The following is a 23423-nucleotide window of genomic DNA, read 5'->3' on the forward strand; positions in this document are numbered from 1 at the left end:
CCATTACCACTGCATTGATTCCAACTCACAGCAATCCTATACAACAGAACAGAACTGTCCCATAGGGTTTCCAAAGGAGCAGCTGGTGGACTTGAACTGCTGACCTTTTGGTCAGCAGCCGAGCTCTTAACCACTGTGCCACCAGGGCTTCACAAGTGAGGAGTAGGTGTATTATTTTTACCAATTCCATGTCACGTTCTGTATTCCTCATTGCTGTTGAGTCAATTTCAACTCACAACTACCCTATACATGATTTTATATAGCACTTCAAGTAGAACTAATAAAATCAGGGATAAATGTAAAGATATAGACATTCAAGGAAACTTAAGGTTTACACAATAGAATTTTTCCCTATATTATCAATTATGTAAATACAGGCTGACTGAGTTAAGAGAGTTGGACTTTGTGATGACAACTCAAGGGAACACTGCTCTCTGTCTTTACTGGATATATGCAAAGGCTTTTTCATAAGAGCTGGTATTCTTCACCCATCCACAGGCAGTAAGTGCATAGGAGGCTGTAAGCAGTGAGGAAAGACAAGTTCTCAGCTGACAGAGAGTCTGTTAATTGCTTCTAAACACTATTATTCCCAGGCTAGGAGTAAGTTTATTCTACAGGCAGCCCAGTGAAGAAATAAAATGCAACTGCGATAGCTGTTGGAAAAGACATACTAGAAGGTAATCGAGTCCACCATTAAGTTTCATCTTTTTATATTACAGAGCCCTAAAAGTTGGTGTTCTACTATGTTTTTCTTCTTGATCAGGAACTTTGCCTAGCATTCCTAAACCTAGCATTTCCTAAAACATAACTATACTCTAAAACAGAAGTATAGAAACTATAAATTGTTTGCCATTATTAAATTTAGCTTTTAAAAAAGGGTCACAAAATGTATTTTCTTGGGGAAGAAGGTTCAATTGATCCTATCTGCTTATTTCTAAGACACTAAGCCATGGTAGATATATTTTGGTTGTTACCAACTGGGCCTTATGTTCTACCTCTGAAAATGATTTTTTTTCTCTCTTTGTCACTGGTTGCAGTTCTAACATCAGCCAGAAATACTTAATACAGATTGTTGTTGTTAGGTACCATCGAGTCAATTCTGACTGATGGTGACCCAATGTACGACAGAGTAGAACTGCCCACAGGGTTTTCTTGGCTGCAATTTTTTTGGAAGTAGATCTTCAGGTCTTTCTCCAGCAGAGCCACTGGGTGGGTTCAGGCTGCTAACTTTTCAGTTAGCAGTCAAGCAAGCACTTAACCTTTTGCGCTAACAGGGCTCCTTAATACAGATTAAGTAATTTTTAACAGTTATTATATATATGATGATTTTTAACCATCAGTATTTTTTATTGAAATTCTTATAAATAATTACTTACCTGGTACAATAATGTCACCAAAACCCAGTATTGAAACTGGCATGAGGCACACGCTCATTACTGAGAAATATATCAGCTTTGGTACCCTGATGACTACTGGTAACTGGAAAAAAAAAAAAAAAAGCTACCATTAAGCCTCTTAGGGTTCTTTACCCATATCTTTCAGAAAGAGAAGGATTGACATCAGAATAATTGTCTTATAATTTTAAATTGACATTTAAAAAAAATTTTAAATCAGAGGATATAAACGAAACATATTTATATACTCTGAATGTATAGAAAACTTGAAAGAAACAGATACATAGTTTTGGAAAAATGAAACAGTATTCCCACATTTAACCTTTTATTTTATTTTTTACCAAGAATAGGACTTAGGCCTTGAAACAGATTTTGGTTTTTTTTTTTTGGCAGTCTGGATTTTTTTCCCCCTAAAAAAGAGTCTTGTCTCAAGAGGGTGTGATTTAAAGTCCAATGAACATATCTGAAATACAATCCTTACTTTCTCATGGGGAGCTGAGGGTTGAGCAGTGGCTTCCACCAAGTTTCCATCATTCTAGGATGAAACCCAAGTCAATAGGTATTTAATAATTTAGAATAACTAAGAAAAGGGCTATATTTTGTGAGAAAGACAGTTTTACAATACCTTAACATGCACTACATACCCAATGAATTACACGGGAAGGCAAATTATTAATTGGACCCACATACACACACAAAGCAGCCAATTCTATTTAATCACCATCCTTACCTTTTCATTATTTCCAAAAGGCCCAGCTGCAAGTTCAACCATGATACTCTCGCCATTCTATAATCGAGAAGGAAGAAGAAAGAAGTTGTCCAATCATTTAAAGGCAACAATCTGCCAAAGCACCATGGCACACGACAAACCATAAACTGATTGAAAATGGGCCACAAACCTACTGCCGTCTAATCAACTCCAACTTACAACGATCCTACAGGACAGAGCAGAACTGCCCTCTAGGGTTTCGAAGGCTGCAAATCTTTACGGAAGCAGATTGCCACATCTTTCTCCCACAGAGTGGGTGGCAGGTTCGAACTGCTGACCCTCCTGTTAGCAACCTAGTGCTTTAACCTCCGTGTCTCCAGGGCTCCTTAAAATGGGCTATAGCCTGCTTTTTTTTCCCCAAAACAGTCTCTGTAGATAGCAAAAATCGAAGTCACCTAGAACAAAATTCACCTAGAACACTGCTCACTTCATCAGAGTTCAACAATTACCAGAAACTGACTGACAAACCATGCAGATTATTCAAGTGAACCTTTGAGCACTGATTTGTATTAATATAATAATATCTAACATTTTTAATAGTCTACAATTATAAGTGCTTTTAGTGACATTATGTCATATACTATGGTTCTAAGTCAGTTTCAGCAATAACACTGAATAGGACACAAGAAGTACTAAAATATAGTTTTGTAATAAATATTGGTTACTTTATTTGAATAAACATACAACTGACATTCTAGCTATTCACCAAAATAACAAAACAATAAAGCTGAACTTGAAAAGATCCAACCCTGAAGAAATGGAGAAGCTTCTCAAGTCTGGCTCAGTTCAATTTCAACCTTGCCTGCTTTCTGTGATCCAATCAAAACATTAGCCTTAAGTTAGTTTTCCTCCCTTGGATCTGACTAAAGTTTTTTTTTATGTGGGCTTTGTGAGGAGTTCATTAAAAAGTTCCCTCCTTACAGCTAAGTGTGTTATGGAAAGGGGAAACATTTTGAGGTAGAAAGCTAAGATTGCATGAAGCACCCATTTTACGCTTTACTTTATGATAAATATATCAGCAAAACAGAAAGAAGATAAATGCTGAATTTTAGGAAAATGTCACTGACTGACTACAATATTTGCCATGTGGGTGGGGTGTACAAGAGAAATCATTTGAGTGTTTTTAAAAGAATCTCACTGATAACCTGAGCCAAGTAGGGAGGATCAAATCCCTAGCTACAGACATCTTTCCCTATGTTATGCCTTTGGGTTGCAGAAGGGTTAAGTCAAGGAAGGAGTTTAAGAAAATAAACTAACACTGAATACAGTTCCTTAAAACAAATTCCTAGGTTGTGATCAAATTTCCAGATAAAGAGTAAACTTTTGTTCATTTTCTAATTGTTATTTAGAACATTTAACTGAGGATCATCATTGTCATCCTCTCATATTTTCCAAACTATTTGGTTATTATTTTCAAGATACTGTATCAAGTACTATGGTGGATGACAAAAAATGAGTAAGACAGGCTCTTAGTGCCCATACTCCTATGGCTACCTGCCCAGCCAACTCACTAGAAGTCCACTAATACGGTGTCAAGAACAGACTTAGAATGTCCAGTATTTAATACTTCAAAATTACAATTAAAGCCACAGAGTCAGAAATCAAATATCAGAGTTCCATTTTGAGTTACTTACTGAAGTAAAATCCATGGTCTTAATAAAAACAAACAAGTCAGACTGAGAAGGAGGTGTAAAAGTCTACAACAGTAAACTACAAAGGGCACTTGCGTCTTTCCCACCATGTCAGATTGCTAGAGATTGCATTCCAAGTCAATCAGAACTAAGATAGGAAAAAGATGAAAAATTTCCTAAGCACAGAAGAAAAAAGGAAGTCTTAACGACACCTTTACTGCTACCTTGTGCCTTTAAAATTCTGAACCTTTTTATGCATAGGTAGCTGAAACATTTTGCTTGTAGACTTGTTTGATATTTATAAAGTGATACGATGGCCAATCCCACTGTGAATGGGGTCACCACTGAGTCAGGGGCAGACTCCACAGCAGCTAACAACAACAAATTGCTCGATGAAGCCAGTGAGTCAAATGGCCCATCGTTAGGCCACAGAAATGTGCTAGTAAAACAGTGTTGTTGTTGCTAGCTGCTATGCAATTGGCTCCTGACTCATGGCGGTCCCATGCACAACAGAATGAAATGCTGCCTGGTCCTGTGCCATCCCCATGATTGGTTGCAGCTTGGACCCTTGAGATCCACAGGGTTTTCACTGGCTGATTTTCCAAAACAGATTTCCAGGCCTTTCTTCTTAGTCTGTCTTACTCTGCTGAAACCTGTTCAGCATAACAGCAACACCTAAGCCTTCACTGACAGACAGGTGGTTGCTGCACATGAGGTCACTGGCCAGAAATCAAACCTGAGTCTCTCACATGGAAAGCAAGTAACTTGGTGAAGTAAAATAAAACATGGAAGGTGAGTAAAACAGTATAGGTAGCTATGATTTGAGGTAATTAAGTACAGTAAAACCTGCAAAAGCTGGAACCTGTGTAAGGTGGAAATGTGCTACAGAAAGAAAACTCAAATGTTTTCCTCTAAACCAAGTGACAGAAAGGTGGTAAGGCTGCACTCTGTCAAAGGCAGAAGACTAGAGAGACCCAGAAAAACAAGGTAGTTCTGTCAAGTTCCAGCTACCTATTTGTAATTTTTTGGTCCCTGGGTAGTAAAAAATGCCACCAGGGTTTCCCTGGGTAGTACAAACGGTTAATGCACTGAACTGCTAGTCGAAAGTTTGGAGGTTCAAGTCCACCCAGAGGCACCTTGGAAGAAGGGCCTAGCAATCTACTTTCAAAAAATCAGCCACTGAAAATCCTGTGGAGCACAGTTCTACTCTAACATAAATGGGGTCACCATGAGCCGGAATCAACTGGGATCTTTTTTTATTACAATTTTAGCTTCCCAATAGGACAAATGTTTGTCTTATACCATTATAGCAAGTATCAGAAGTGCAGATTTTTACAATAACTTCACAGGTTCAGAACTAATGGAAAGGGAAGTAGTGATTATATCAAATACTAAATATGTAAGAGTGAGAAAGAATAAAGTTAAAAAACAAGACTCAAAATAAAATGCAGAAAGTGGGAGAATAAGCAATAATTAACATATTCATGAGACAAGAACAAGGGCAAGGTAGAAAAACTGGGCAAATAATGAAGGCATACCACACTTGTCTACCACCCCTTGTTCTGGGAACAGCACCAGCATTTTATTGACGAGCTAGTGGCAGATCTGGGACTATATGACCTATGAACCGCCAACAGGTATGATTCCAAACCTGTGGAAAATGCCAATCTGAAAGAATGAAGAAATTAATAGAGGTAGAAAGGGAATATACGTGCCCCTTGGCCTAGTTTCTTCTGACACAGTCAGGATATATGAGACCTTTTTCAGTTGGGTTCTGTCAGTTGCAACCAAAACAATCCTGCTGGGGAGTAGAGGCCAAGAGGTGAGCAAAGACAGGTGGAATGCCAGCAATAGTCCCTCACATGATGGATTAGAAAATTGAAGCACAAACGACTAAGTGAGTTGTCCAGGGTTACAAGGTTACAGAGCTACAACCCAGCCTTCAGACTTCCAGCACAGTGCTGTTTCTTAGTCTCAGACTAGGCTTACAGAAATAAAGTAGCAATGACATACTTTTCTTTTTTTTGCTGACTATACTGTTTACATATGGTGAACTTTAAAATTACTTTATAATAAGAAAGGTTACTTAAAAGAGTAGGAAATAAGATTATGGACATCGTCATGTTTACATCTGTCAGGAGACTTTTTTAGCTAACAAAATGGCTTAAAAGCTTGAAAAAAATCCTCAAAAGGCCAATGCTACTACACAATGATAAAGAACAATGGTGAATCTGTGAAACATCTCACAACATGGATGAATCTGGAGGGCATTATTGCTGAGTGAAATAAGTCAATCACAAAAGAACAAATATTGTATGAGACCACTATTATAAAAACCCAAGAAGAGGTTATACATGTAGAAAAAAACAATCTTTGATGGTTACGAGGGAGAGTAGGGGTGGGGAAAGGAAATCACTAACTAGATGATAGACAAGTTAACTTTGATGAAGGAAAAGACACACAATATAAGGGAAGCCAGCACAACGTGACCAAGGCAAAGTCATAGAAGCTTTCTATACACACCCAGATACCTTGAGGGACCAAGTTGCTGAGGCTGAGGGTTGGGAGACCATGCTCTTGGGGGACGTCTAGGTCAACTGGCATAATATAGTTCATAAAGAAAATATTCTACATCCTACTTTGGTGAATAGCATCTGGTGTCTTAAAGGCTTGCAGGCAGCCATCTAAAATACATCTATTGGTCCCATCATGTTCGGAGCAAAGGAGAATGAAGAAAACCAAAGACACAAAGGACTAATGGACCACATGAATCACAGCCTCCACCAGTCTAAGCTCGGAAGAACTAGATGGTGCCTACCTACCATCAGTGACCACTCTAATAGGGATCACAACAGAGGGTCCCAAACAGAGTAGGAGAAAAATGTAGAACAAAATTCAAATTCACAAAAAAAAGACCAGACTTACTGGTCTTACAAGGACTGGAGGAACCCCTGAGAATATGGCCCCCAGACACCCTGCTAACTCAGAACTGAGCCACTCCCAAAGTCCACCTTTCAGCCAAAGATTAGATAGGCCTATAAAACGAACATGAGGAATGTGCTTCTTAGTTCAGTCAAGTATATGAGACCAAATGGGCGACACCTGCCTAGAAGCAAAGAAGAGAAAGCAGGAAAAGACAGGAAAACCAGACAACTGAACACAGAGAACCCAGGGTGGAAAGGGAAAGGGGGAGAGTGCTAACACACTGTGGGGATTGCAACCAATGTCACAAAACAATTTGTGTACAAATTTTTGAATGAAAAACTAATTTGCTCTATAAACTTTCACCTAAAACATATTAAAAAAGTGCCAATTTCACCAATTCTCTTAAGAGAATTAGAACTCAATGGCTAACATCTGCAAAACCAAAAATCTAAGAGCAGGTTTAAGATTCTCATCTTTTAGCATGCTTCTTCGTGGATTTAAAAAATATGGTCATACCTTTGTGATGAATGGTGTTATGAATACAAAAAATACATCATAGAGGAGAAGAAGGCCTAGAAGTATCACACATGACTGTTGAAGAAAGAAATTTAAAGGTCAAACTTCTTATACCTAAATTAAGAGATTGTATTATGTTGCAGGTACAAACATGTGAACATACATTTGAATACTATTTTTGTAAAAGATATTTTGTGGTTCCTATTTGTAGTTTTATTCCATATACCACATTAAAACTCTTTTTTATCCCACTTGTTTTAAAAAAAAGTCACTAAAAAAAATGCTCTTTTCCTGGACATCATTCTGCAAGGATTTAATGAATCTGGCATATTATATAAATGACTAAAAATATTTTAGCTAGCAGATCAGTGGTTGCCTGAGGCACGGGACAAGGATTGGAACTGATTGCCAAAGTACATAATAGAGTTTTCTGAAATGATGAGAAATGTTCTATAACTTGAATGGGACAGTGGTTACACAATTACACATGTGTAAAATATCAACAAACTGTACACATAATATGGGTGTATTCTATTGTTTGTAAATTATACCTTAAATAAATTTAAAAAGAAAAAATATTTTAACTTGTGAAGCAGTATACACTACCTTGAAGTTGGGTAACTTCAGTGTTTTAATCAAATTCAGACAGAAAGCAATCCCCAAGATATCCTGTAAAATCCAAGCCCACCTAAAATCAAAAGATAATTATACTACACTGTTTTATTTTTTGATGAAACTTTTTGCAAGAAATAAATCACTAAAGTAATACTACTGTTCTATTGCTATGATGTGACTATTCAATTAAATAATTGAATTATTAAATAGCAACAACAAAAAACCCCTCATATTCTTCATATTGAGTAATTTACAGTCCTAGTAGAATAGTAAATACTTTTTACTAAGAAGTTGAAGGTTACCTTAGACGAACATATATATATCAGACAAACATAAATGCATATTTATCTTTGAACTTATACGTATGTCTCTTTCTAGAAAGGTAACCAAAAACCAAACGCATTGCTGTCGAGTCAATTCTGACTCATAGTCATAGCAACCCTACAGCACAGAGTAGAACTGCCCCACATGGTTTCCAAGGAGCGCCTGGCGGATTCAAACTTCCTGACTTTCTGATTAGCAGCGATAGCACTTAACCACCATGCCACCAGGGTTTCCTCTAGAAAGGTAGCTCATAACAATGGATACTGGTGTTAATATAAGCCTAGAAAGCTAGAACATAAAGAAAATAGAGGTATAGCAACTCACTCTATCAGAAACTGATATGCATAATTATCGGCTGATTATCATAACTGAGGCTGCCTAAAACTGTATGAACTTTGCTCTCCAAATTTTAGGCCACTAAATCTTTCCAGTCTTTAATAATTTTATTAGTAAGTCATTAAATAAACTTAAGTGTGTATTTTTTTCTGGTTATCTTTTCTGGAAACAGGCAGATAACCGTATATTTTCTTATATCCTCTTCTTTCTTACACGAAAGGTAGTAGTACTATATTCTAGATACTCTTTTGCACTTTGCTTAACGCATTTCCTGGGAATCACTGCCTTGCAGTTCACAGAGATCTTCTTTCTTTTTTACAGCTGCATCATAAGCCATCATGTGGCTGTACCATAATTAAATATCTTTTTGAAGTCTATTGCAGCTTCTTTCCTTTTCTATATGAGCTCAAACCCATTAGCACAAAATCTGTTTATTTAAAAAGTAGCTTATTTTAAGACTGATATTCTGGGATAAAAGCAACACAAACAAAAAACATAATAATAGAGCAAGATATCACATTAAAATATTCATACCTATCTTCATTTCGAAACACAGCCCAAACAACAGCTATTGCTATGCATAATCCAGAGAGAAAAACAAGTCTTACTTCAATGCTTTTGCCACGACACACAATCCTGGAAAACAAATTATGATGTTCATTTGATATGAGAAATGGCAAACACTAACCACCAGTCACAAGGAAGCTATGGAAATACCAATTTAAAAGACCTGATTTTAAGTAAAACAAATGATGCGCATATACTAAAATGTCTACCATTTTCAACAGACTTTCAGTGATGATGAAAATGTTCTTTATCTATGCTGTCCATGTCACATATGGCAATTGAGCACTGAAATGTGGCTAATGAGACTTAGGAATGAAATTTTAAATTTTATTTAAGTTTAATTAATTTTAGATATCCACATGTATGATGGACCATGCAGGTTTAAACACTCCTATTTTTCCTTATAATGTTTTAACTTACAAATACTAAGGGCCTAGGAGTCCCCATAAGAGATACATACTTGCATTGTCCATATGGTATCTTATGAATTAATGCAGCAAGGCAGTTGTATAGACTTGTTGCTGATGCTATGCAGAAAATTGCTATCATAACATAAACTACAAAAAAAAAAAAAGACATGAAATTACATAAGAACCAAAAGAAATGTGATAAGAAAATGCACAAGCAATATTAATTCTTTAGCTGTCTTATTGAATCTTGATACTTTCAATGCAGTGACTTCACTGTAATCTGAACTGGTAAGTGGGCTGAAAATATTTAGATCTTGAGCTTTAAGAGTGGGTATTTTACGTGTTGTTTTAGGTCCATTATACATTGGTAGGATTGTTTAGGCTTTATCGTTCAATGACTCAAACTGACATGTTTATTAAGGACTTCTATGAAGGGGGTGGCAGACATTTGAGAATATTTAATTTTTATATAAGGAGTGGAAGAATTAATAAATCACTAATAAAGCTGTTGAAATACCAATTTAAAACTCTTGGTTTTAAGTACGACAAATGATGCATACTAAAACGTTTATCAGTCTCAAGAGAACTTTTAGTGATGATAAAAATGTTCTTCATCTGTGTTGTCCAATACAGTAGTCACTTTAAAAATGCAACTTAAGGATGAGAACTGATACCGTCTTAAACACTAATCATGTACATAGGATCAAACTGAAAACAGCAAGTCAAAAGATTAGATACGAACCTTAGGGGGCAATGAGTTTATCTTAATGGGGAAGGAACAACTCAGAAAAAGGGGTGAGAATGGCTACACAATCCAAAAAATGTAATGAACGTCACTGATGTGCACACGTAGAAACTTGAATTGGTGTATGTTATTGCTGTGTATATTCTCAATAAAAAATATGGTTTAAAAAAACATTAATCATGCTATCCGTATCTTCCTATGGTGGGATTTTATCTATAATAACTTGACCTGTGGTAAAGCCAAATCCATTTAAGCACAGCTCTTTGTTATGACACCCAGGTAGTTAAAATTGACAAGTGTTTTTCTTGTATTATCTACACTTATTCCAGAATTATTTAAAAACAAAAACATTGTGACATCATAATTTGTTTTCCAATTTTTCAAATTCCACTGAACTTCAGAAACTATAGTTTTGTTCTATAAATGAGAAAGGGATAATAATCTAGAGGCACTAAGTCAAGGGTAGCCACTTTCTAACTTATGACCTTGGACAAGTTACTTTACTCCCTCAGGTACCTCATCTCTAATATGTAAAATGTAATACCACCTATCTCAGGATTATTGTGAGGATTGGATGCAAAGTTAATATATGCCAAGTTTCAGAACAATACCTGACACATAATAAGCTTTACGTGTTACCTAAGTTATTTTTATTATTGGAGGTATCTGTGTATGGTAACATGAGTAGCAAGTAGTCAAAGACTGCCAAATTCAGTTCAGTTAAGAGATCCACCAAAGCTGTCCAGCCGAAGTTTTAGAACACTGGTGGAAATCATGCTTTTGAGGCCCTAATAGAGCTTTATGTGTCTCATTCAATATCATACTGTATCTAAGAAAATGACTAGACGTGGGAAAGAATATGGTTACAATAACTCATCTTCAGTTACTTTCCTGAGCATGATTTAATCATAATGATTAGGTGAACCTTAGCAATCTAGTGCAACCTCCTTATTTAATATACTAAGAAATGGCAGCAATTTTAGCCATAAGGAACCATTCAGAGGTCAATTAAATCCTCCAATGTCACACAAGTCATTGCCAGAGTCATAAATCCGATGTCTTGGGATACTGTAAGGCTCGATGATCCTTCTCCTACACCAAAAATTACATTTCCGAACAACTATCAACCTTTTAAATAGTGATGAGTTTAAGGAAATTTATTGCCAAAAATTAAAACATGTTTTAGGGCAGAGTAGAGATCTCTCTTTTTTCTATCAAAGATCACTGATATGTCAACTGATGATCAGACACAAACAACTGAAGGTTCAGCATTAAAATTTGACAAATTAGCTGCTCAATGCCAGCATGATACAAATATCATCCTGGTATCCACTCTCCCAGCAAAAGACTGAAAAAAGAGTGATATTCATAGAATGACATTTTTAAAATTGGAAGTATGTATATCATAGATTTTGTTTTTTTAAATACCCGCCACAGGACAGAAGAAATTAAATAAACTGAAACTAGCTCTACGGCTTCAGTTTTATAATCTAGAAATTTATGCTAATATCTCTAAACAGAGGAGCTGGTGGTTTTACGAAGGATTTTTTGTTAGGTCTCATCAGGTACACTCCTTTCTTCCCTGGTCTCCTTCCTCTTTGTGCTATACACTGGCTAGGGATGGCACATTTTCATCCTGTTAGACTATTAGGAAGATTATCCAGGGAATGGGCAAATCAACAGAGTTCTTACTCCTGACTTCATAAAAGAGAAAAAGTTACTCTCTAGACCATAAGCAAGTACTTGTGTATTTTCAGATGTACTATGATCCTGACTGTACAAGTAAAGCAAAATTCAAGCAATATAACATTTTGATTTGCAAACTAACAATAGGGGAAACTACATTTAAGGATAAGCATAGGCAATATGCCAACAATGTACATAACTGTCTATTTCATGTAACTAAATATAACTACCACCAAGCCCTTAGTCTACTGCTTAGATACTGGGCTATTAATCCTTTATTTGCAGAGAAGGAAACTTAAAAACCATACTAATTCTTTCAAATCATCCACAAAGAACTGTTCGTATCTTAATAAATAGCATGTTTTTTATTTGAATTTTTTTTTTTATCCCAGGGTAACAGAGATCTAACACTTTTGACAATTTAAAACAGGAACATTAACCAAGTTATTTAGTTAAGTTTTCCAGTTAGAATGCTTTCAAGGAAAAGATAAATGTGGCAAAGTAAATGAAAAGAATGTATCCTAAAAGCAGGGAACATAAAATACGATTTCTTACCCAACCACTTGTAGAAGAAATAAAGTAAGACCATCATAACACAGCAGATGACCACAAATATTACAACTGTAAGAGGACTAAAAGTTAAATATTCTTCCTTCTTTTTCCTCATTTCTCTATCTTCAGTGTCTGTCACTGCTTTCAAGTTTTCCCTGCATAAACACACAAGGAACTTTAGCAAATCTCTGCCATGTATGGGTATTTTTAAAATTTATCTCTAACACCAATTTAAATTTGTTTTTGATTACAAAAGTAATACATTAAAAAAAAAAAAAACGCACACAGGAAAAACCATAGTAACCCTATACGACAGAGTAGAACTGTCCCACAGGATTTCCAAGGAGCGGCTGGTAGATTTGAACTGCCAACCTGCTGGTTAGCAGGCAAGCTCTTAACCACTCTACCACCTGAGCTTTGCACATGGTAAAGAAATATTTATTCTAGAAAGTAAACCCCCCCTATAATTCTACCCTCCAGAGATGATCCATTATTAACCACTTTTTTTTTTTAATTGTGCTTTAGGTGAAAGTTTACAGAGCAAACTAGTTTTTCATTCAAAAATTTGTATACAAATTGTTTCACAACATCGATTAAACCACTAACTTTTGAAAGAACATTTTTTCTGAAAGGTTAAATTGTCAAAACAGATGTCATTATTTAAACAAATTAATGTTTGTGGAAGCTCTTATTATCTACTTTGGAAACTATACTGATATGATAAATATCAATTCATAAAACCAATTCTTTTTATATACACTTACTATCACAAATTTGGAGCCCTGGTAATACAGTGGTTAAGAGCTCAGCTGCTAACCAAAAGGTTGGCAGTTCGAATCCAACAGCTGCTCCACAGAAATCCTATGGGGCAGTTCTACTCTCAGTGGCAATGGGTTTATTATCAATTTACAGATAAACCAAACCCATTGCCGACAAGTTGATTCTGACTCATAGTGACCGACCATACAGAACAGAGCACTGTTCCACAGGGTTTTTGGGGCTATAAATCTTTACAGAAGCAGACTGCCACATCTTTCTCTTCCTGAGTGGCTGATGGGTTCAAACCACCAACCTTTCAGTTAGCAGCTGAGTGCTTTAACCACTGTGCCATCTAAACAAACGACAACAAAAAACCAAACCTGGTGCCATTGAGTCAATTCCAACTTATAGCAACTCTATAGGACCCAGCAGAACTGCTCCATGTTTCCAACCAGCGGCTGGTGGATTCCAACTGCCGACCTTTTGGTTAGCAGCCGAGCTCTAAATCACTGTGCCACCAAAGCTCCTTAATTTACAAGTAGTACTTTTAACTTCTCTTAAATGTAAACACTGAATTCTATCAGTCAGCTCAGTCTGTACTACATGCCTACTCTGTGCTCATCAATGTGTTAAGGATTCAGACGAAGTTAAAGACATAAATTTGTCCTGCCTTTATTTAAGGCAGCAAAATACTGTTTCTAATTCTCCAAACCACCCTTGCTGGGTCATACAGGTAATAAAAGTCAGAGACAGAAGTCAAAGAGGAAAGAGCCACAAATGTCCTCTGTTGAACAGCATCTATTCTGTCAACCTTACTGTCTTCGCTGTTATTTGCAACCCACTGCAAAGTTCTCCAGCTCTATCCTCTCAACTCTGGTCTCCTAAACTCTGCTCCCTCCTGTGCACACCATGACCCTGTTCATCAGGTCTGGGCTCCACACAAACTTCAGGTTAAAAAAACAAAACAAAAACCAACATTTGACTTCTATCGAATCACACATTTGCCAACTGCTCATTTACCAACACGTCACTTTCTTGTTAAAAAACTGATGATAAGGAATGCCACCATTTTACGTATCCATGGTTCTAGGTAGGCTGCCTGGATAAGATCAGGGAGTGTTGGTGGAAAGCCACACTAGCACCTCCCCTAATACTCTAGAGCTGGATTAACAGAAGTTTCAATACAAGCGGTACTTGAGTAAGAAAAGGCGCCAACCTTTGATACCTGCCGTTGTTGTTGTTAGGTGCTGCCAAGTGGCTCTGACTCACAGCGACCCTATGTAAAACAGAATGCAACACTGCCTGCCCCGTCCTGGGCATCCTCACAATTGATGTTATGCTTGAGCTCACTGTTGCAGCCACTGCGTCAATCTATCTTGTTAAGAGTTTTCCTCTCTTTTGCTGACCCTCTACTTTAGGAAGCATGATGTCCCCCAGGGAATGGTCCCTCCTGATAGCATGTCCAAAGTATGTGAGATGAGGTCTTGCCGACCTTGCCTCCAAGGAGCATTCTGATTGTACTTCTTTCCAAGATAGATTTGTTTATTCTTTTGGGAGTCCATGGTATATTCAATATTCTTCGCCAACACCATAATTCAAAGGTGTCAATTCTTCTTCAGTCTTCCTTATTTGTGGTCCAGCTTTCGCATGCATATGAGGCGACTGCACCTTAGTCCTTAAAGTGACATCTTTGCTTTTGACACTTTAAAGAGGTCTTTTGTAACAGATTTTCCCAAAGGAATGCGTCATTTGATTTCTCGACTACTGCTTCCACAGGCGTTGATTGTGGATCCAAGTAAAATGAAAACTTTGATCACTTCTAACTCTTCTCCATTTATCATGATGTCGCTTACTGGTCCAGTTGTGAGGATTTTTGTTTTCTTTATGTTGAATTGTAATCCATACTGAAGACAGTAGTCCTTTATACTCATCAGTAAGTGCTACAAGTTCTCTTCACTTTCAGCAAGCAGGTTGTGTCATCTGCATAATGCAGGTTGTTAATTAGTCGTCCTCCGATCCTGATGCCCCATTCTTCATACAGTCCAGCTTCTTGGATTATTTGCTCAGTATACAGACTGAATAAGTATGGTGAAAGGATACAACCCTGACACACACCTTTCCTGACTTTAAACTATGCAGTATCCCCTTGTTCTGCCTGAATGGCTGCCTCTTGGTCTATGTATAGGTTCCTCATGAGTACAATTAATTGGTTGGGAATTCTCATTCTTTGTGATGTTATCCATAATTTATGATCCACACAGTTGAATGGCTTTACATGCTCAATGAAATACAGGTAATATCCCACATTTTTATCACAGTACACATACAGATGTAATATATTAAAAATTTACATATTTACATTCAATGTACTAAAAAGCACCAGACAACTTCTTGAAGGGAAAACATATACTAGATTTATACCACATTAAAATATTAAAATACAATTCATCTTTTAAAAAAATTCTACTCTTAAACCAGCTCAAGAGCCACACACAATAGGAAGCTAAACTTTCTCCCCATGCCATCCACTGAGGAAGTCTTTGTATGGAACCAAAATATATTTTTCTTTTGCATATGGTACATCTTTCATTTGGCAGGGTAATTCTGGATTTTAAGTTCCTGTTCCGGGTAATTATCTCTTCCTTAAACCTTTTTCTCCTTCTATCAAACTCTATTTGCAAAATATAGTCCTTATGGTTTTTTAATAATCCTACTTTTTTTTATCACTGGTTCATATTCGCTTTCTCCCTATCATTACCCCTAACTCTATACACACACACACACACACACACACATTTACTTCTTGTTATCTTTATCTCTCTTAGAATCAGTCCTGTTAATTCTAAAACCCATGATCTTGCAAATAACGGACATTTCCATTCCCAATCTGGCTACAGAAGGGAACAAATTCTTTCTTCCAGACCCATGATCATGTTTTATGAATAAAAAAACTAATATGTACTTCCTTCTCATCTCCAATATTCTTGAAGAGGAGTTTGTCTGACACATATATGAAGAAGCTTGCCTTGCTAACTCAAAATATAGTCCACTGGCCAGCAAAAATCCCTTGGGAGCTTGTTAAAAATATAGAATCTTAGTCCCCATCCCAAACTTACTAAATCAGAATTTGTATTTTAACAAGATCTCCAAAAGGTTTGTATGCACATTAAAGTTTAAAAAGCACTACTCTAGAGAATAAACACAATTTACATAGTAATGGAAGTACAATAAGAATCTGTATTAAACAGGAGAACACTTTCATTGACCCAATAGCTTTTGAAAAAATATTACAAGGTTTCACTAAGTAACCTGGAAAATGATCTTAGAGATCTTCTCATATACTATGCTTTTAAAAATTAATAACAAAGCAAAAACAACGCTTACTCAACAAATGTGACCAATATACATTGAAACATTCTTCCCAAGTATATAAAATGTTTAAAGCTCAGTACTCCTGGAACATATATTTGTTAAACTCTAAGATCTCCCTCTTGATGTAGGTAAATTAAATTTTAGTATTTAAGAAATTACAAATAAGCTTAGCTTCATTTAGTTACAAATAAGCTCTTTTTATCTGAACTTATAGATGAAGTCGCAAGGTGAATATATTGTCCTTTATGCATGAAACAATATGCTCTGAGCAAATGTTTTCATTTAGAGCTAAGAATACGAACTAATCCTTCTAAATTATATTGCCTGCTTTTATCTAGAGCCAAAGATGACTAACTCTAAGAAGCTGGGATTCAGGTTGTTATTAAATATGGAAATCCAAATTTTATGTGCATTTGGAATTTCTATATTTAAATTAGGAGCCCTGGTGGAACAGTGGTTAAGCACTCAGCAGCTAACCAAAAGGTTGGTAGTTCAACCCCACCAGCTGCTCCCTAGGAAAAAGATACGGCAATATGCTTCTGTAAAGATTTACAGCCTTGGAAACCCTATAGGGCAGTTCCACTCTGTCCTATAGGGTTGCTATGAGTCAGAATCAACTCAACAGCAGTAGGGTTATATTTATATTAAAATATGAACATGCCTAATACTCTTAGAATTCCTAAAGCATTAAGCATAATGATGAGGCCACAATGTGATGACCCGACTCAGGAGTGACTAAAAAATTCCCCGTCTTCTCTTTATTTTCTTCCATTCTAAGCAAATAGGCATGTTATGATATTAAGTATCTTCAGCTTTCCTGGGAGAGATAATTAAACATTTTAATTTAGAAGAGTCTGTTACGATTTCAATGTTTCCCCGCCAACAGAAGAGTCAGAGGATTTGTAACTCCCTTGTTCTCAGTGAAAAGATAAATGGCCTATACAAGGATGGGCCTGTAATCTGGTCTTATCAACACTACATTCTGAGGTCAGGGAAAATTCTTAAATGTTGTTACATGATTAAAATCATTATCAAACAATAATTTTTTTAGCCGTTTACCAGAAAATCACCTAAGTTTAATTAAACTTACAATTCAGTTAGTCCACTCCAGTATCCTCCTAATGCCACAGTGAACACAGCAATCGCAAAAATAACTACCATAGTATAGTCAAAGTTAGGCCATGATGGAGAATACATTTTCACGGTAATGTTATTTCCAAGAGTCTGAAAGGCAAAATAACAGTTAAACACAGGAATTAATTTTCTCTCTACTGTAGAGTGTAGCAGCAATATTCCACATTTCACTCTAGAATGGACACTACATTAGAGGGTCAAGAATACTAGAAGTATGTTTGACACCATGATATATTCTGTAGTCAAAATTATGAGGTTATGCTTTGGTTTATTAAATCTTTTTTTGTTTGTTTATTAAATCTTGAAAGTGCAGTGCTCCCTAAAATCACATTTTGTTCAGGGATTTAAAGTTTTGATAAATGACATGACAGAAGAGATTTTACAAGAAGCCAAAACAAATAAACATCCTTTGTAATAAAATGGCTCTGAGAGAGCTTTGTACCAAGTGGGAGGTGAGCACTTCCCAGATAAAGACTTGACAGGCCTTTACAGCTGCTTATTAGCAAATGGAGCATATATAATAATTCAAATTAAATATCAGTGATTAAAAGTAAGAAGTGGCACTGTTCTTAAACTTCATTTAATTTACCTGCTTCATATCTTTCAAGTCTTTATGGCTTATAAATGCAATCAGTATTCTCACATCATGAAATTCGGATTTGTTCCCTGAGGGAGGATACTAAAAGAAAAAAACATTATGAAAACTTACGAACTACTGGCATACTTACAGAATAAAAATAATGCAAATGACTCCATTAAATATAAACACTACATCTCTTTTTCAAAGGATTAAAGTTTCAGATACTCTTTCTTAATATTGTAGAAACAGTTCTCAAAAAACATGGTTTTCTTTGAAAAAAATATCAACCAAAATGCAAAACTGGAAAACTGGACTGCTCCATCAAAAAAGAACATTGGCATCCTTTTAGCATAAACTTAAACTGATATGTGCACACACACACAATGAAGGAACATAGGAATATGCGTTAACATGGACAGTATCTGCCACTCTCAACTTTACTGAGTAGGGTCAACCCAGTGACCCTGCAGCAGTGCGCCCATGGTACATTCTTGGGATTTGAGGTTTAATTTGTTTCTAACAAAGTCTTGTCTATTCTAGGAACAGAATAAAAACTACAGAATTTTCCAATTAAATGCCCATCAGATCAAGCGCTTCTCATTAAAAAGAATCATACCACCAGACTATTCAAAACTCAACCCCTAAACTGCATACACAGAAGTTAATTCAATTCCTGTGAAATTTGGTCTCATGAGCGCAAAAGAAAGTAATTACAATTTCACAACTTACTCGGACACTGTTATTGGCAACCAACAACGTTTCAGCACCTCCTCTCTGTGCAATTCTGGCCTTTTCAAGAAAATGGCAGGTTCCCCACTGCACCGCAACTGCTCTGTCCTTTATCCCAGTAGAAGGAATATCAGAGAGGTTGCACAGTGGTGTGGTAGTGAGGTTCATTAAACTAATGGAAGTCTGAAAATAAAAAATGTTTTTAACATGACAAATATCATTTTACTCTAAATGCTGAGTGACAACACATCAATACTGATTTAATACACCATTCTTTTAAATTAGAAACGTTTTATGACAAACAACCAGGCTTAGAAGTATTTAAAAATTCTCCAACTTGATTTTCCCACAGAGAAAAAAATATCTTAGCAAAATCAATAATTATTTATTAATCATCATATATCACAACTAGTTCACATGCTAAAACATAATTATCACTCATACTCACCTTGTCAAGCCTTTACATTTAAGAATAACTGAAACTGATTTACTTACTGCATTTTCTAGGGTACTTGGAAGAGCTGTCCAATGAGGGTTATATAGCATGCAGTAGTCTTTAGATGGTAAAGTGCTGCCATTTCCAGATGCATGCAGGATTGCTTCCTGAGCAGCTGTCTAGAACATGAATTATAATTTTCACATTGGCAGTAATTTGGTTTGCCAACAAATAAGGATGTTAGTAAAGCTATTTGTATACAAGTATGACCATATTTCATTAAGAGGAAAGGTCTTGCAATGAACTTATTTCTTCTTGTTTGAAGAGAAAAAAACAACGACTTGGGGATACTAAAACTGTACACATTTGCCCTATTCTTTAAGGAAGATAAGTCACTTTCTTATAGGAATACAGTATGGAGCTTACTGTAAGGGCCATATCCCAGGGGGATTCTTGCTATGATACAGTAACTTTGGTACTCCCTCATAGTCTGAAACTTTTCTTACAAATTCCTTTGAGTTATTACTTCATTGCTATCTTTAGAAGGGAACCAACTGAAACTCGAAACTGAACATTTCTCAAGTTCTCCAGATTCTGCAACTGCCTACTCAGAAAGACCAATGCAAAGTTTAATGTAAGGAGAAAGAGGAGCTAGATAAGATTCCTTCCTTTTCCCTCATTCTTATTACCCAGTAGGAAAAGACAAAATGTAAGAAGTGACTCAAAACATAACTATTGCAGGTGGGGCCAAGATGCCTGACTAGGTAGAAGCTACCTCGGATCCCTCTTGCAACAAAGACTCGGAAAAACAAGTGAATCGATCACATACATGACAATCTACGAACCCCGACCATCAAACACAGATCTAAAGAGTTGACCTGAGTGACAGAGACTGAGAATGAACAACCACGGGGAAGCAGCGACTGTTTTCAGAGGCTGGAGCCAGCGTTCCAGTCAGGAAACCTTGGCACTGCACTTTGGACTGGGCGCACGGGAGCTGAGCACGGCGTCCTGAGACGGCGCAAACACGGGATGCAGCCCTAGCCCCCAGAAGTGACCTCACGGGAAGCCCAGCCAGTACACGCAGGCAGCGCAGCGACGCGGCTGACAGGAGAAGTCACCGGGAGGCAGCGACTGGTTTTGGAGCCTGGAGTGCGGTGTCCCAGCCGGGGAACCTTGGCGCTGGGCTTTGGACTGGGAACGGAAGAACGGACCACGGCTTCTGAGACAGCACAAGCACGGGACGCAGGCCTGACCCTCGGGAGCAATCTTTACCCAGCCAGTGCACACAGTCCACGCGCCCCTCGGGAATCTCAGATAAAACAGTCATCCCAAGCAAGATAAGTAACTTTGTCTATATTCAGGAGTGCTACCCTCTCCTATTTATCTGAACCCTCCCCTCCCCTTCCCAGGCGGCTTCATTAATATTGGAATTTCCTGAGCCAGAGAGTGAAGTGTCCTGTGGTTTTTCTTTCTTTCTTTTTTTTTTTTTGGTCTTTTCCTAACCCATTCTCCTGGCCTGAGAGAAGCAGTTACAAAAAACCCAGGGACCAAAAATCCTTCCCTAATTAGACAAAAAACACAGAACCAGCTCCAGCCAAACATATGTGATCCACAGTCTTGGGCTTTCATCCCTACAGGGTACAAGGTGGCTATTATAATGCAAAGGCATTTCTGATAGGGATCTGACTGTAATTGTTTTAGTGGACTACTGGAAAGACAACTTTCCCAGGTCTGATATCTCTGCATATTCAACAGAGCCCTCATGACCCACAACAGGGAACTGAGGGCTGAAACTTCCCACAGACCACCTAGCCTCCTGCCTTAGGGGTCTAAGGAGGGTGACACCTACCAATCTGTAGAGGTACTTTCATTGGGGGCCTAAGGTACAGCTGCAGAGCCCACCCACCAAAGTGCTTTAGAAATAGAGACAAACCTACCTCACTAGCACTTGGGGGAAGCCTGTCAGCAACCTGGCCCCCCTGGAGTGTGAAACCCTGCTGCTACTGGAATCGGGTGCACAAAACTATCACCACTACTTCTCTAGGTGGATACTTGACAGTCTGCACCATACACTTGATGACCCAAAATGAGACTCCACTCAAGAATAGTGGGTGGACTCTTAGGCTTATATATCTGGTAATGGCCCAAACCAGCTGGTAATAGGACATAAGTGATTCAAGGGCTACAACAATCAAGACAGCGCAGTCTAGAAGCTCATCTACGTATATTGAAAGAAAACAAAACAAGATAAGACTCAGTGAGAAAATACAGAATAAATCACTACAATACCTTAGAGATGGCTCGGAGACAGCAGTCGATATCAAACCACATAAAGAAGCAGACCATGACTGCTTCTACAACCCCCCAAACGAAAGAATCAAAATCTTTCCCAAATGAAGATACAATCCTGGAATTGCCAGATGTAGAATATAAAAAACTAATTTACAGAATGCTTCAAGACATCAGGGATGACGTCAGAGATGAAATAAGGCAATCTACAGAAAAAGCCAAGGAACACACTGATACAGCAGTTGAAGAAATCAAAAAGATTATTCAAGAACATAGTGGAAAAATTAATAAGTTCCAAGAATCCATAGAGAGACAGCATTCAGAAATCCAAAAGATTAACAGAAAAATTACAGTATTAGACAACTCAATAGGAAGTCAGAGGAGCAGACTTGAGCAATTGGAATGCAGGGTGGGGGATCTGGAGGACCAGGGAACTGACACTAATATAGCTGGAAAAAAATCAGATAAAAGAATTAAAAAAAAATGAAGAAACCGTAAGAATCACATAGGACTCTATCAAGAAAAATAACTTGCGTGTGACTGAAGTCCCAGAACAGGGAGGAATAACAGAAAAAACAGAGAGAATAGTTGAAGATCTATTGGCGGAAAACTTCCCTGACATCATGAAAGACGAAAGGATATCTATCCAAGATGCTCATCGAACCCCATTTAAGATTGATCCAAAAAGAAAATCACTAAGACATATTATCATCAAACTTCCCAAAACCAAAGATAAACTTTTAAAAGCAGCCAGGGATAAAAGAAAGGTCTCCTACAAAGGAGAATCAATAAGAATAAGTTCAGACTACTCAGCACAAACCATGCAGTCAAGAAGGCAATGGGATGACATATATATACAGCACTGAAGGAGAAAAACTGCCAGCCAAGGATCATATATCCAGCAAAACTCTCTCTCAAATACGAAGGCAAAATTAAAACATTTACAGATAAACACAAACTTAGAGAATTTCCAAAAACCAAGCCAAAGCTACAAGAAATACTAAAGGAAATTCTTTGGCCAGAAAACCAATAATACCAGATACCAGCACAATACAAGATCACAGAAAAGAACATCGTCATATCATCTCAAATAGGGAAATCACAAAAACAAATTAAGATTAATTTTAAAAAGAAAAAAACACTCAAAACAGGGAATCACTGAAGTCAATATGTAAGAGATCACAATAATCAAAAAGAGGGACTAAATACAGGTGGCGTAGAACTGATATATGGAGAGGGATACAAGGCGATATAGGACAATACAAGTTAGGTTTTTACTTAGAAAAATAGGGGTAAATATTAAGGTAACCACAAAGAGGTATAACAACTCCATACCTCAAAATAAAAACCAAGAAAAACATAATGACTCAGCAAACATAAAGTCAAACACTAAGAAAATGAGGAACACACAATTTACAAAGAAAACCATCTCAGCACAAAAAGTGGAAGAATGAAATTGTCAACAACACACATAAAAAGGCATCAAAATGACAGCACTAAACACATACTTACCTATAATTACGCTGAATGTAAATGGACTAAATGCACCAATAAAGAGACAGACAGTCTCAGACTGGATAAAAAAACACGATCCATCTATATGGTGCCTACAAGAGACACACCTTAGACTTAGAGACACAAACAAACTAAA

General features: G+C 37.1%; 1 protein-coding gene across 1 annotated transcript in view; it reads right to left on the bottom strand.

Annotated features, from left to right (window-relative positions):
- Nucleotides 1–23423, bottom strand: part of SPPL2A (signal peptide peptidase like 2A) — a 62972-nt gene that overhangs the window by 17528 nt on the left and 22021 nt on the right. Inside the window, exons 2-12 of the mRNA XM_010600066.3 lie at nt 19540–19659; nt 19045–19227; nt 18325–18414; nt 17692–17825; nt 12474–12625; nt 9538–9634; nt 9045–9146; nt 7842–7923; nt 7236–7310; nt 2125–2181; nt 1377–1479 (exon numbers count right to left, since the gene is read on the bottom strand). Of these exons, the coding sequence (XP_010598368.1) occupies nt 1377–1479; nt 2125–2181; nt 7236–7310; nt 7842–7923; nt 9045–9146; nt 9538–9634; nt 12474–12625; nt 17692–17825; nt 18325–18414; nt 19045–19227; nt 19540–19659 (1195 nt within the window). The remainder of the gene's footprint in view (nt 1–1376; nt 1480–2124; nt 2182–7235; nt 7311–7841; nt 7924–9044; nt 9147–9537; nt 9635–12473; nt 12626–17691; nt 17826–18324; nt 18415–19044; nt 19228–19539; nt 19660–23423) is intronic.

Source organism: Loxodonta africana, chromosome 12 (assembly GCF_030014295.1).
Source record: "Loxodonta africana isolate mLoxAfr1 chromosome 12, mLoxAfr1.hap2, whole genome shotgun sequence".
NCBI classification, from domain to species: Eukaryota; Metazoa; Chordata; class Mammalia; order Proboscidea; family Elephantidae; genus Loxodonta; species Loxodonta africana.